Source organism: Lipotes vexillifer, unplaced genomic scaffold, assembly GCF_000442215.2.
Source record: "Lipotes vexillifer unplaced genomic scaffold, Lipotes_vexillifer_v1.1 scaffold791, whole genome shotgun sequence".
NCBI classification, from domain to species: domain Eukaryota; kingdom Metazoa; phylum Chordata; class Mammalia; order Artiodactyla; family Lipotidae; genus Lipotes; species Lipotes vexillifer.
Window position 1 is genome coordinate 176,635 of NW_006793445.1, and position 13,562 is coordinate 190,196.

Below are 13,562 nucleotides of genomic sequence, written 5' to 3' on the forward strand. Positions count from 1 at the left end.
TCCAAATGCTTTCTCTCCTAGACTATCAGGTCACCAGAGCCACATTCCTTGACTCCTAAGGGCCTGAGTAAACTATCAGAGAATTAGGATTGAACATTACATTCCCAACTTCTCCATGTGACAGTAGGAGAAACCACTACATTCATTCAACGAATATTAGTTGGACTTTTACCATGTGCCAGGCAGTGTTGTGAGCAGAGCAGCAAAGGTCAGTCATTTGAGATGGAAAAATCCTTCCCTGACTTGTTGAATATCCGTACGAAAAAATTTGCCTAAAAAATTCCTCCTATTGCTTAGTTGACCAAAATACTGTCTTTTCTGAAAAAATGGATACACTTCCTTTTATTATGTAATATATAACATATATGGAAATATGGAAACATGTTTCCATATTTCCCTTTTCACCTTGACTATCAGGAAACTCAGAGCTGAGCTCTACATTCATTGCAGTAGCTGTTTTCACTGCACATGTTTGATACAATAATTTCTTCCTTCAAAAATTTTTAAAATTCATTGTATACTGGTCATTTATTTTATGTCACTTCAAATCCTTTGAAAGTAGACTGAGCAGATATGAATAATAAATTATCTAATTATGCTGTTTTAGCCAATACATAAATATCCACTCGTTGATAGATTGATGCTTCTCAATAAATAAGAGGATTCTAACAGAGAGGAAAAGACAACAGCGAGTTATAAACAAAGAGAGTATAGATGCTTTCTATGAGTCATCACCTTTTCCTTTAATCCCTCAGTATCTTCCTGTCTCTTATAATCACAACTCTAAGGGAACAGATTCTAATTTAGAAAAGAAGGATTAATCCCTTTGGGCAGAACACAGATTTAAGAAGGCATGGTGCCCGCACAGGTCTATGGAGGTGAGTCTTCTTAGGGAAGGAATAGAGGAAGGGTGTTGTGTGGGTCTCCGTGTTGCGTGGGGGGAAAGCGAGGTGCTCACCGACATCTGGCCCCACTGATGTGCGGCCCCACATCCTCATAAACTTACTTCCTACCCTCTGAGCACACGCGTCTTATCAAACCCTCTGATGAGCTGCCAACCTCGTGCTCATCTGGTCTGATTAAAATGATGTCATCGATATGGCAAACCAAACTGATGCTCTGCAGACTGTCCAGACTGTCCAGGTCTCTTTGGGCCATATTATAACAGAGGGCAGGAAAGCCTAAGGGCGAGGTGAGATTCCAAGTGTGTGCTAGGGTCTATGCCATGTGATGTAAACGGCTTCTGATTCTCCCCCTTATTCGGGATGGAGAAGAGAGCATTTCCCAGTTCCATGGCCATATACCATGGATCAGAGGCCATGCTGACGTGGCCTGGAAGTGGCACCACCTCTGGCGTGGCAGCTGCAATGGGGGCTACTGTGTGGTTGAGTTTTTGGTGGTTCAGTGTCATCTTCCAGAACCTATCCGGCATCAGACATGGGACTGGTGAATTATATGATCCTTTAGGTCTTTAAGGGAGGTCCATGTTTCCTCCAGGATGTGTCATTGCTTTTGAGCCTTCCCTGCTGGTATGGCTGTTAACCCACATACCAAGGAACCAAGGTGGGTGTTTTGACAACTGTCACATGCATCCCTACCGGTCCCTTACCTGTGGTGCAAGGAGAAATGATCACTTGGGGGTTCCCTGTGAGCCGCTCCTAGCAGAGTTCCATGTGTTTCTTGGACCTCACAAGTTTTGCTTTAACAGGGGCGTGACGAGCCCTCAACTCAGACCTCAGCCCAGCAGCCCTTCAAACGTCTAGGTGTTTCCCTTTCCATGTGGAATTACATGAGTAAATGGCCACAGGCCCCTCTGGGGACATCCCAGGGGAATCCTCACTGTCAACACGTGCAGCCGGGTCCTGTCCTCCAGTCCACAGGCTCCAGGGCTGAGAACCGCCTCCCGCCTGGAAACTGGGTAAAGGGTTGTGACGTTTTATCGAAGCAACTTTCTTCAGCACCCCCGAGCCCCATCTACGATTTCCTTTGGCAGCATAAACTGAGTTATACCGCTGCTGGCCGGCTCTCCGTCCTGCCCTGACACTGTGCTCCACTGACCATCACTACAGCCTCTGCAGGGCAGGGTGCCAGGGCTGCCGCTGCAGTCTTGCTGCACAATAACTGCCCCTGCCTGGCTTCTGATGTTAAATGTCACCTTCTGGCCTCTATCATGTCACCACCCCATCATCCTCACTGCTCTTAGGGGGCCCAGTGCTCCCTATGACAGCGTCTCCACCCTCGGCCCAGTCCTGCATGTCCAGCCGCGGTTGAGCTCTCTCTGGCACATTCCTCATCCTAGGCACTGACTAGGTTTCCTGGTCTCATGGAGCTTATGTACTCTCCCATGCCATCTCTAAGCACTGGGATGCCTTCCTCGCGGTCTGCCATGACCACAGGGCATTTCCACTTCACTTAGTGTGGAATGCTGCTTTTTACAAGCTTTCAAAGGCCATACTAGGGGCCTGGGGTCCTACATCGTGGTTGAATGATGCCGTACCAGTGAACTCTAACCTGGTCCCCCTTGCGTGCTGCCTCTCCTGGGTCCAGCATTCTCTGGCTCTGCTTCTGCCTCTGCTCACCCAGCCCCCACTGGCATGCCTCCCGGGTCTGTTTGCAGACCCAGCGCTTCCCTGGCTGGGAGTGGAGCTGGACACAGCGCTGGTACCACGCCGCAATCATCTCCAAGCACAGGGGAAGGGGGACACCTCTTCCGGTCCAGAAGGTTTACGGAAAGCTGGGAGTCAAGGTTTTGAGTGCATTAATTCAGATGATGCTCCCCCAAGCCGCAGGGTTACAGCAACCTTCCTTGGGTTGAGCCTGCAGGGAGCCCTGGAGCACCACTACCTTCATGATTAAGTCCTCGCTCTGATCTGCACCTGTTTTGGTTCTCTGGTGTAGGAGATGAGGCTGTCTTTATAGGGTAGCAAGAAAACCTTTTTGTCACACTTTTCTTTAAATGGGAGATCTTTTCACTGCCTTGCCCTCAGCAAGAACCACCTGATTCCAAGGTCGAGGTGATTCCTGCTTCCCAGCCTCCCCATGCCTGAGACACTGCACCCCACTGTGTGCCCCCCACTGTGTGCCCCCCACACTCAGCACTGCTGCGTCCACCAGCGGGTGTCCTGCTCTCAAACCCCATCACAGAGGCTGCTCCTAGAACACTCCTGGTCCCAACCTTCTTGCGCCGGGTTCCTCTGGAAACAGACTCCGAAGAGAAGTCTGTGTGCGGGCCTTTATTGGCAGTGCTCTCGGAAGGGAAGTCCTGTGAGGGTGTGAGGGAAGGTGGGCTGGACAGAGAAGCAGATTGACAACAAGGCTGCTGCTACCGGGGCTCCGGCCGATCCTCTGAGAAGCTCGGGAGCTGGGGGTGCTTTTCAGTTACGTTGATGGAGGCAAAGCCTTGGTCATGCAGAGGGATGACAGCACTCGCTACAGAAGCCGCCTGAGGTCCAGGCTTGGAGACAGCAGCTCTAACTGGCTGCTTTCCTAACCTCCATGTTAAACCTGAGTAAACACCTCCTATGAAGGTCTTGAGAAGATAAACTCAAGCAGACGACTGAGGACCTGGAAGGAGGCGCAGGTAGTCTGGGTGAAGGAGGGTCATTACTCTTTTTTAACATGTACCTAAGCATGTATTTTAGGAAGTGAGGTAAAGCAATGAAAAGAACAGGCTTTTCTCTTTATTAAGCTTGTAGTCTGGTCTACACATGGTGTGTGTGTGTGTGTGTGTGTGTGTGTGTGTGTGTGTGTGTGTGTGTGTGTGTGAGAGAGAGAGAGAGAGACAGAGAGAGAGAGAGAGACAGAGAGAGAGAGAGAGAGAGAGAGAGACAGTGTGGTGTTGGGCGCTATGAAGCCAGAGGAGTAGGAAGTGGACAGGAAATCAGGAGACACAGAAAATGAGCTGAGGTTGGTGGCCTGCGGGTCAGCAAGGGCAGACAAGAGTGCACTTGGCCTGTGTGAGAAGCTAGGAGCCAGGGTGGCCCGAGGGAGGCCCGGGGACAGCAGAGGGGCAGGAGGGCAGCGGGAGGGACTGGGCAGCTTTGGCCTGATCAGGACCTCACCCGGACTGCGCACTCCCCTTGACCCCAGGTGGTCGGCAGCCCCTACTCTGAGGGGGCTGAGCTGGGCCAGGAATTCTTTTCCTTTGATACCTGTAGGTCTGAGTTTCTTAAAACCCTGTGCATGTGCCCCCCTCCCAAGCCTCTCGGCCAGGTTCCACCGCCCCCGCCTGGTCCCCCCCACCACCAACCCTAGCTCGGTCGCCCCCCCCCTCACCAGCAAATCTCGCCCGGTGGCCCCACCGCCCGACCAGGTACCCCCGCAATCCTGGCCGGATCCTCCCTGCGGGGCGAGACGCCCCCTCCGGGTCCCTTAGATGTCTCCTCGGAGGCCGACCCCGCCCCTCTGCGGGCCTTGGGATGTGGGCGGAGCCGTCTTGCTCCCGCCTCCTAACCCTCAGCCAATGGGCAGTTGGGAACGCGCTGTTGGCGGAACCGTAACGCTCCCGCCCCTCTGCGGGCCTTAGGCAATCGGGAACTGGGCAGGGCCGTGGGCGGAACCTCCCCGCCCCCACCCGCGTCCTCGGCCAATGAGCGGGCGTGTGGGCGGAGCCGGAGGTGGAGGTGCAGCGGACGCGCGGGCACGGGGTAGGGCGCAGAGCTCCGGGACTGCGCCGCCGCTCGGGCTCTGCTGCTCCGCGGGGCTCGGCGCGCGAATTCCGGGCAGACCCAGCATGGCGGTGGAGGAAGAGGGGCTCCGGGTGTTCCAGAGCGTGAAGATCAAGATCGGTGAGCTCCCGGGAGCTGGCGGGGGCGGCGGGGTCTTCGAGGGGGCTCGCGGCAGGCGCCCCCAGGCCCCCGACCCCTTCCCTGGGGGCCAAGGCCCTGACGCCTCCTGGCCATGTGTGCTCCCCGGTTGCGGCCCCTCCCCACCCCGGGAGATCCCCAGCCGCGGCCCCTCCCCACCACCCCGGAGGCCGCGGGCCTCGGCCCCCTCCCCATCACAGGGAGATGATGGGCCGCGGCTCCCTCCCCATCTCCAGGAGATGCCCGGCCGCTGCCCTCTCCCCACCTCCCCCAAGGACGGACTGGGCCGAGCCGGGCCGGCGGCTCCGGGGGACGCAGCTCCCTGCGCAGCTCCCTGCGCTGCCTCCACGCCACTAGCGGCCCCAGGTCCCCGGAGGTGGGGTCGCCAGCAGCAGAGGGAGGTGCGGTGCCGGTCTTGGGTCGGGTCCCCGCTGGGAGTGTGTATCTGCGTGTGCATGAGCGCGCGCGCGGGTGCTCTCCAGATGAGTGCATTTCAGGTGCCAAAAACACCAACCCCGGGGTTCCGAGCCTCGCTGAGTGCGGTACCTAGACCCTTCCTTCGCTGGGGACGTGGAAGCTCTTTCACATTCCCCCAGGGGCGAGGGGCCGAGCGGGCGGCTGAATGGAGCCTGGGTGTGCACGCGACTGTGTAGGTGGATGTGTGGGCATGTGTATGTTCCTGCGCGTTTGTGTGTGTGTGTGTGTGTGTGTGTGTGTGTGTGTGTGTGTGTCTGCCTGTGACTCTGTGGAACGCTCTGGCCCAGGGCTTCCTCCGGGCAGGTCGCCACAAGAGCCACCCCTCCCCCTTCCATTGAGAACTGGCTGCGGGAGCTTTTGGCCACCAGGGCCTGCCATTCAGGTCGTGTCCCCAGAGCAGTCTGCCTTTCTCACTGGACCCAAGAGCTGGGGGAGGGAAGTGCAGATTCTGGAGTGGGCTGGAAGGCTGTATCTGGACTTCCTGGGTTTATCTGGAGAGACTTGCTTTTTCCCAGTTCTGTTTTAACTTGGGAGGGTGATGTGCAAGTTTCTTCTCCCCAAAACAAGCTCGGTTCCTGGAGTGACTGTTGCACATTAATGCCATAAATGTGCCAGCTGAGAGGACAGCTCCTATTGGAGAGGGCTGCTGAGACCCTGGTGTGTTGTCTGTCCTCGGGGCCCTTCTTGCCCATTGAATGCCTGGGTCCTCCACATTCCCATGTGAAAAAAGGGGCTCTGGGAACCAAGCCAGGCGCCCAGTGACTGCTGGAGTGTCAGTTGCTGGTGACATTCGATGCTGCTTAGGAATTCCAGCTACCCGAAATCAGCGTGTTGTTTCCTGTCTGCTTTATTTTGGTTTATGGATCATCGCTGAGACGCTGTTGATATTTGGCTCAGAAGCACTCTGCAGATAGGATGTGGTCGCACTTCAGCCTTGAGGAGCCTCTGCCTGGAGAGGGTTTCTCTTGTTTACTTGGTTGAAATCTGCTGTCACTTTCTGCTGAGAGGTTCAACATGGCACTCCAGCTGAAGTGTGGCAGGGAAAGTGCCTCTCAGTGCCAGGGTCCAGTGAGCATGAGGGCGATGCCAACCCAGAGGCCTTGAGGTGCTTCCTTAATCAGGGTACAGGAAGGGGTGGGGCATGGCTGTGAGGCCTGTGCCAGGCTTGTGGGTGCAGCAGGCGGGAAGGGGTCTGGGGACCTTGGGGTTCAGGCCCCGCACGGCCAGCCTGGACTCGACTCAGGAGGGCTCTGGAACGGTGTGTTAAGCAGAGAGGATTGACTTCTTTCGAGAATGGCACCGAGGAGATCTGCTGGCCTGGCAGGGCGCCCTCACGGGAGGTTCTGGACCTCACACACAGGGGCCACGTGTGGAAGGAAGGGCTTTGAAGATGCTGCTCGGTTAGGCTTTCCCTGTTTTGTGCTTCAGTTTAAACAAGTGAGAGAGATGCCCAGCTCAGCTGAGGATTAGTGCAGCGACTGAACATCTGCTGGTCTAACTCCGTGTGGGCACGGGGTATTATTAGAACCTTTGGAGCCCCGCCCCCACGTCTGGGGGCTGTGGCAGAGCGGATGAGCAGAAACGTCTGTGCGCAGTGGTCCAGCTCCCTGGACGTGGCTCCAGCTCTCAGAAGCCCCTGTCTTCTCCCCTCTGCAAGGGTCTTCACCTGCAGCTCGGGGCTGCAGGAGGGAGACATCTGTGTCCCACCCTGGTTGCTGGGGCTTGCAGGGAGCAAGGGCCTGCGCACAGCACAGGCATTGGAGCAAAGAGGTGTCCTGGGCTGTGCTGCCGACTTAGAGCTGGGGCCGGCCCCAGAGGTGAGCTGTGGGGACTGGCCTGGGGCTTCGTCTTGTTCCGCTGTGAGTAGACAGGGCCTGGTGGGTGGTGGCCCGAGCTCTCCGTTTCTCTCCTTAGTCCTCTTCTGTGGCCAGTCTTGACTCTGACTTGCCTGAGTGCCCCAGCCGTGAAGGTACGATGACGAGGAAGGACACCAGAGATGACCTGGAGGAGGGGCGGCTGCACAGGAATCATGGGCGTGCTCACCTCCTTGTTCCGGGAGACCCTGGCCGGCTGGCCATTCATGCTGAGCCCTGTCTCCGGGCGGCTGGCAGCGTGCCCGTGTCTGCTGGTGGCCTGCCGGCCTGCCGGCTGGAAGACCCAGGGCAGGCACCCCCCCGCCCCCCTTTCCTGGCCTCGTTTTTCCATTTGCGAAATGCCAGCAGTCATTGTCTGCAGCATCCGGTGGGAGCCCCTCATCCCAGAAAGAGACAGAGAGAAATTCTCCCTCCAGTTATACCACAACAGTGTCACCGTTCCTGTTGCTGAGGGGAAAGGCGGAACATTTTGGGGGGCTGAAGAGTTTTAGTGGGGGCCTTGGCCGTTTAGTCCTTAGAGAATCTGGAGCATGTGGAGGTGGTACGTGGCCGCGGAGAGGCTGCCGCCGGGGGACGGGGAAGCGTCTCCTCCGCTTTTCCCCTCGGCTCCCTTTTCCTCCCTCCTTCCGCGAAGGAGCCGGTACGGAAGAGCAGGGTATTTTTATTGTAACTATCTCAAGTCCTTGTCCTGAAGAACTCGTGTCTTTCCCACTTAAATCTCGCAGTTATTTTGGACCGTTCTGCTGCACACTTGAAAATCTTACCCGCGGTCTATCTTTGGTGACAGCAGTATCTCATGTCACGTAAGACCGAACACACTTCCTGTGCGGCTGCTTGAGGAAGTGTGTGCTCCTCTGGCTTTCCGTGAGTCAGGGCTCAGCCCTGGGAGGGACGCAACGTGAGGGTTCGTAGGCGGCGACGGGTGAAGACTCCCGGCGAGAGCACCTCTGCCCAGCAGGGTCGTTGGGACTCGGCGCTCCTTTAGGCCTTGCTTTGCGCTCGGCGCTCCTTTAGGCCTTTGCTTTCCCGTGATATTTCCCTTTTCCATGATAGTTACTCCTTGTTTCTAAAAGTGTCATCTTGATAAATGTGTCCAATTAAGAGCAATGTACAAAGGTATTTCTCTCAAGCTAAAAAAAGAAAATCCTGGCCTTGCCCTTGAGGGTGAGAAAAGCCCTCTTGGGCTGTGAGCGGGTCTCGTTGTTGTCAGGTTCGAGGGCAGCTTGGGGATGCGTGGCGAGCCCCATGTGAGGCCACAGGGCAGAGCTTCCTTCTTGGACCCAGAGCAGCGGCCCCCCTGCTCTGCCCGGGCTCAGAGCACCCACTCCTATCCCTTCTCATTCAGATTAGTACCCGTCACCAAGAAGGGCCAGGGCGGTCTGGGTGCAGCACGAGCACAGGGGAAGCGACGTGTCCCCATTCAGCCAGACGTGGCCCCGCAGCAGCTGGCTGTAGGCCCGCCCGCCCCCCAAACGTCACCCCCCCCCCCGAAGCAGGAGGCCGCTCAGGTCGGGGAAGCGGGGAGCAGGGAGGGCCCCCGGGCGGCCTGGAGAAGCCCCAGACCGCAGGGGCTGGGAGCTCAGGGTTCTAGGGCCGCGCTGCCGAGAGCGTGATTTTTTAACCCAGTGTCCAAGGTGGGAAGCGGTGGCGCGCCAGTCCCGGGGTCTGCAAGGCTCAGGCGGGGCGTCCAGCTTACAAGTGGCAGCGGTTGTCAGCAGCCGGGTGTCACAGGCTCCGTTAGAGGACACGTGCTGTGCGCACGATGGCCGACGTCCGCGCGAGGCTGCGCGTGAGTCAGGGAGCGGGGAGCTGCGCCGGCCACGCACGGTTCTTGGCATCAGGGGCTGCGTGTTCTTCGGAGCTCTCTGATGCTAAAATTAGCCTGGATACTCTATTAACCTGGGAGCGCAGCTCGCGGGCTATTTTTGGCCCCTGAGGACCGGTGTGCAGACTGGCACTGCCCGCGGGGCCGCAAGGTCAGCCGCCTGGCCGCAGCCCGCGGATCTAGGCTCCTCCGGGCAGCGGCGTGTGCTGACGTGTGAGGTGGGGAGGGTGCAGACTTCAGCGTCTAGCGTGTGCCTTCTCTCATTGCACCTAAGCTCTCACAAGCCCGCGTGGAGTCACCTGCCCAGGGTCTTGGCCTGCAGGGGGCGGGAGCTCGCCTCGCGTGCTGCCTCCTGCCTGGTAACGTGCATGGACAGGAGGGGCCACCGGTGCCCCTGAGGGGAGGGCCCGGGCCACTGGCGCCTGTGGGAGGACCGGGGTGTGCGCACATGGCCCCTAGTGCAGGTGTTGGCCGGAAGCTGGAGGGGACAGAACTCGTGAAGGTGCGATTGAACAGGGCACGAGATCCAGAGCCGACCCCTCGAGCAGGGCCACCTGCAGCCCACGGAGCCCCGGGCACGCAGGGAAAAGGGTCTGCAGGTGGTGGGGCCCTGAGGACGGGTCATGGGGCTGCAAAACACCATTTGGCAGAAAACGTCTGGATTTGTTTCTCTGAAGCTAACGAGGCACTTGCGTGTGTCAACACTCACACCTTCCAGAGAGTATTTGGGAAATCAGGACATCGGAGCATCACGCTTTAGAAACAACCACAGTGGGAGCAGCTAAGCCCGAGAAGTGAGGTTTGCAAGTCACCCTGGAAGGTGGAGGCTGCAGGTGCCCCAGCTGCTTCCGAGCGAGGCGGGTCCATGCCGGGCCCAGGCGGCTCAGGAGGGGAGGCTGGGACCTGAGACTGAGTCCCGGCCACCTTTCTCGCTAACTGCAACTTCAGGCACATCTGGGCCCACTCGGCTTCAGTTTCTTCCTCTGCAGTAGGGGAGAGTAAGGCCCTTTCCGTGCAGCTCAGCGAGCTTGTGTGAACGCAGGCACTTGCATTGCCCCGGCCCTGATGGCAGAGGTGTTACTGCTGGTGCAGTTTGAAGCTGCTTGTTCTCCTAATCTTGTAACGGGTAAGAGATCGAGCTCAGCAAGTCAGGAGAAGGTGGTGAGGCAGGAGTGGGGAGGGCTCGCCGGCTGTCTGTCCCCTGCACCCAGTGTCAGCATGGGGGTCTGTGTCCCAGACGTTCAGATAGCAAAATGGGGAGACAGAGTATTGATAAATGCCAGATGAAGGGGCAGTTACATTATGGAGCTTCCACAGCCTGGAATATTATGCAGCTTTCAGAGAAATAAGTTGGAGCCCTGCCCGGCCATGTGACATGCAGGAAGCCCGTGGGGTGTGACTGGAAAGAAAGCAGCATGCAGAGCGTGTCTCCAAAGGTCCCAGAGAAGCGCAAGGCAACAGATACGGGTGTGCAGGTGTGGGAACGAGGCCCACACACGTCTGTCACTTGGACCCCGGGGCTGGGGAGTGTGAAAATGGTTTTGTAGGAAGAGGGAATAAAAGGTCTGTTTGAAAAAGCAAGAATATTACTAGTATGTATAAGATAGGTCAATAAAGAGTTTAGAAGTCACAACCACTTAAAAAATGGAATGAACAATGTTCTGTAGAGTGTACACCGAGGCCCAGAAAGATAAAATAATCCCCTAGACACACAAGGCTCGCTCAGCGCAGGAGAAGTGCGGGGCTGCTGTCAGGTCCAGGAGCGAGTGAGTAGCGGGCTGCGGGCTGGCCCGGGACGGGACCTCGAACGGACCCAGACACATGGGCGGTGCGGGCTGCAGCCCTGTGTTCAGGAAACCCTGACCCGGATGAGAGGGGATTTAAAGTCCCACCATCCACACAAATGACCCTGTGCTTTTCTTTAAGTGTGAGGCAACTTCCAAAATTAACAGTAACATATTCAAATTGCGGTGTAAATGCACATTTCGTGACCCTCCTTAGAATAAGCGGACGAGTGTCCCCCGACTGCACGTCCCAGCTCACGCCGTGGGCCGGGACCCACGTGTCGTTTCCACACGACGGCTCTTGGGTCAGACTCAGAGCTGCTCGTTATCGGAAGCTTCTTTGCCGGAAGTGATGGATCATCGAGTGGACCGTGGGACCACAGGTCGTGACCCTAGTCCTCTGAGTGTCTGCAAACACGGGTTGTGTTTCTGCACGCAGGGCAGATCCCGGGCCAGCCCGGCCTGTCCTGAGATTTGGCCTCGCTCGCTTGCGTTTTCAAATAAGCCTGCACCCCGTGGCAGGGCCAGTCAGCATCCGGGCGGGAGCCCTGTTGGTGAGGCCACATGTCTATGCCTGAGACCTGCCGTGGAGGCCTGGGGGAGGCTGGACCGCCCCTGCTCAGGGTTTGAGCCGAACGCTGTGCCCTTCACTCCTAAGTCAGACCAGTGCCTGTTTCCCTCTTCGCATAGTTTCTCTTCCTGTTGTCTGAATAATTTGCAAAGTGTAAAGAAGTGTTCTGTCTCGGCCCCCACTGCCAACGGGATAAAATCCAAAGGCAGGCAAAGTCGCCGCGTCTCTCTCGGACTCAGGGTGACTCAGAGCCTGGAGCCTCGGTCGGCGGCCGTGCTTCCCCAGCCAGGCCGCCCCGTTGGTGCTCCGGACACAGCCTCGCTCTCGGCTTGGCGGCCACCAGTGCCTTTGGGGCCTGCGGCAGCACCAGGACCAGGGCCTGGTCGCCGGCCTCTCCTGGGACCGGCTCCCCCTTCGGCCAGGAGTGGGCCTGGGCTTCTGGGTTTTCGGGACATTTAACCGAGTGGGGGGCTGATAACTAGCCTGCCTTTCTCTGGAGCTTTGATTTGGACCTGACAGTGGGTCCCGTCTGGTGTGACCCGTGTGTGGAGTCAGGGCCTGTCTCTCCTTCCTGTGGCGCCCCTTGGCCCTCCCAGGAGCCCCCGTGGCCAAGCCCCCTGTGGTTGAGGGCAGCTACGCGTGCCCTTGGATCTTCTCTGTGGCTTTGTCTTGTGTGGTTTTTCCTCTGAGGAAAAAGTTGTCGTTTTCCTTTTTCGCTCTGTGGGACTGGTCTGATTTTGTGCACTCTGTCCGTTTCCATGGTGCCAGGTCTGTCATTGCCCGCGGACACGCCGGGGAGCAGCAGGTGCCCCTGCAGGACGTGGTCCTGTCAGAGTCTGGCAACGACTCTGTGCCGCCTTGTGCAGGCACGTGTCTTAACTGCCTCCCACCCCCCCGAGGCTCAGAGAAGCCAGGTCACTTTCCCAAAGTCACACAGCAGGAGAGGTTGTGACTGCCTCAGTTGTCCTGTAATGAACTCGAAATTACCAAGGCCCAGGCATTCCTCCTGTGGTCAGTGAGGAACGGCCTTCTTGGGTGTGTTATCAAGTCACTTCCTCAGTAGACAGCTCACTTCCCACCAAGGCCTCTCCTTCCCTGAGAATCTTTGAACGAGCATTTGTGGGAGATTCTCAGGAGAGTGACGCCTGCGCCTGAACCTGTGGTCCTGAGAGGCCAGGACACCCGGGGCTCAGGGCCTGCTGACCCCTCCCAGCTGAGTGTCTCGAGCTGCTGGACACCTGAGCAGTTTCACCTGAGACCTGGCTTTACACAGGGGGCCAGCCTCCGAGTGGACAGACTGCAGGCTGCCCTGGGGGCGGGAGCAGCACTGTTTCTTCCTGACGCTGCCGTCTGGCTTCTGACCACCTCTTCCTCCTGCTGGGGTGCGACCCAGGCCCAGAGGTTGCCGTATGCAGGAAAAGCCCCCTGGCCAGGCAGGCAACAGTGGGCAGGGGTGAAATGGGGCAGTTAAACTCCAGCTGGAGGTGGTTCAGCCCCAGGCCCGGAGCCTCTGGACCTCTGCTTGTTTGGACCCAGCCGACTGGGGACTTCCCAGTGCCGGGCTCAGATGATGGCATAGAGCTGTTTGCAGAGATCCTGGAACCCGAGCTGGTTCCAGAAATCCCATTGGTGTGCAGACCCCAGGGGACCTGGCCAAGCTGCCTTGTTGTAGAGGTCTGCAATGGGCTGCTGTGCCAGGGCTGCTTTTCCCATGGCCTTTGGGGTGAGGGCGGGCTGGGGAATTCCAGATTGTCCCGGGCTGCGGCTTGGCGAGCTCACCCTTCTCAGGGGGCCTGCTGGCCGCGTCCTGGGGCTGACTGCCACAGCAGTTTTTAGCTTAGGATCTGACGACTCAGTGTTTTATCTACATTTTTTTATCTACTAGGGGTGAGTTTCAAGGGCAGAAGACACCGTGTGTGCGATGTTCCCATGGAGGGCACACCCCACCCGTGTGTGGTGTGTCCAGGACCTTCTGGAGGAGCGAGGTGTCCCCGGGCTCCCCTGAGAAAGGCCTGCACCCCACAAGGCAGAGCGTTCAGTTGAGGGAGGAGTGGTTCGCCCTGACCTTCTCACAGGGGCCCCTCACGTCCTAGTACGGGTGTGCGCGCACACGCACACACACGCCCCCGGCCTGTCTCGGGGCAGAGGTGCGTGGTGTCGTGTCACCGTGCGGTGATGGCGGGGGAGGCCCGTGAGGCACACGGCGGCTCCTGCTGGCTCTTTCCC

The 13,562-nt window shown here is 57.9% G+C and overlaps 1 protein-coding gene across 1 annotated transcript in view; it reads left to right on the forward strand.

The window, feature by feature from the left end:
* Nucleotides 1-851: 851 nt before the first annotated feature.
* The window catches only part of RASA3 (RAS p21 protein activator 3), a 103,130-nt gene continuing 90,419 nt past the window's right edge, over nucleotides 852-13,562 (forward strand). The window contains exons 1-3 of the mRNA XM_007466353.1: nucleotides 852-856; nucleotides 3,972-3,976; nucleotides 4,658-4,787. Coding sequence (XP_007466415.1) covers nucleotides 4,733-4,787 — 55 coding nt within the window. The 5' untranslated portion in view covers nucleotides 852-856; nucleotides 3,972-3,976; nucleotides 4,658-4,732. The remainder of the gene's footprint in view (nucleotides 857-3,971; nucleotides 3,977-4,657; nucleotides 4,788-13,562) is intronic.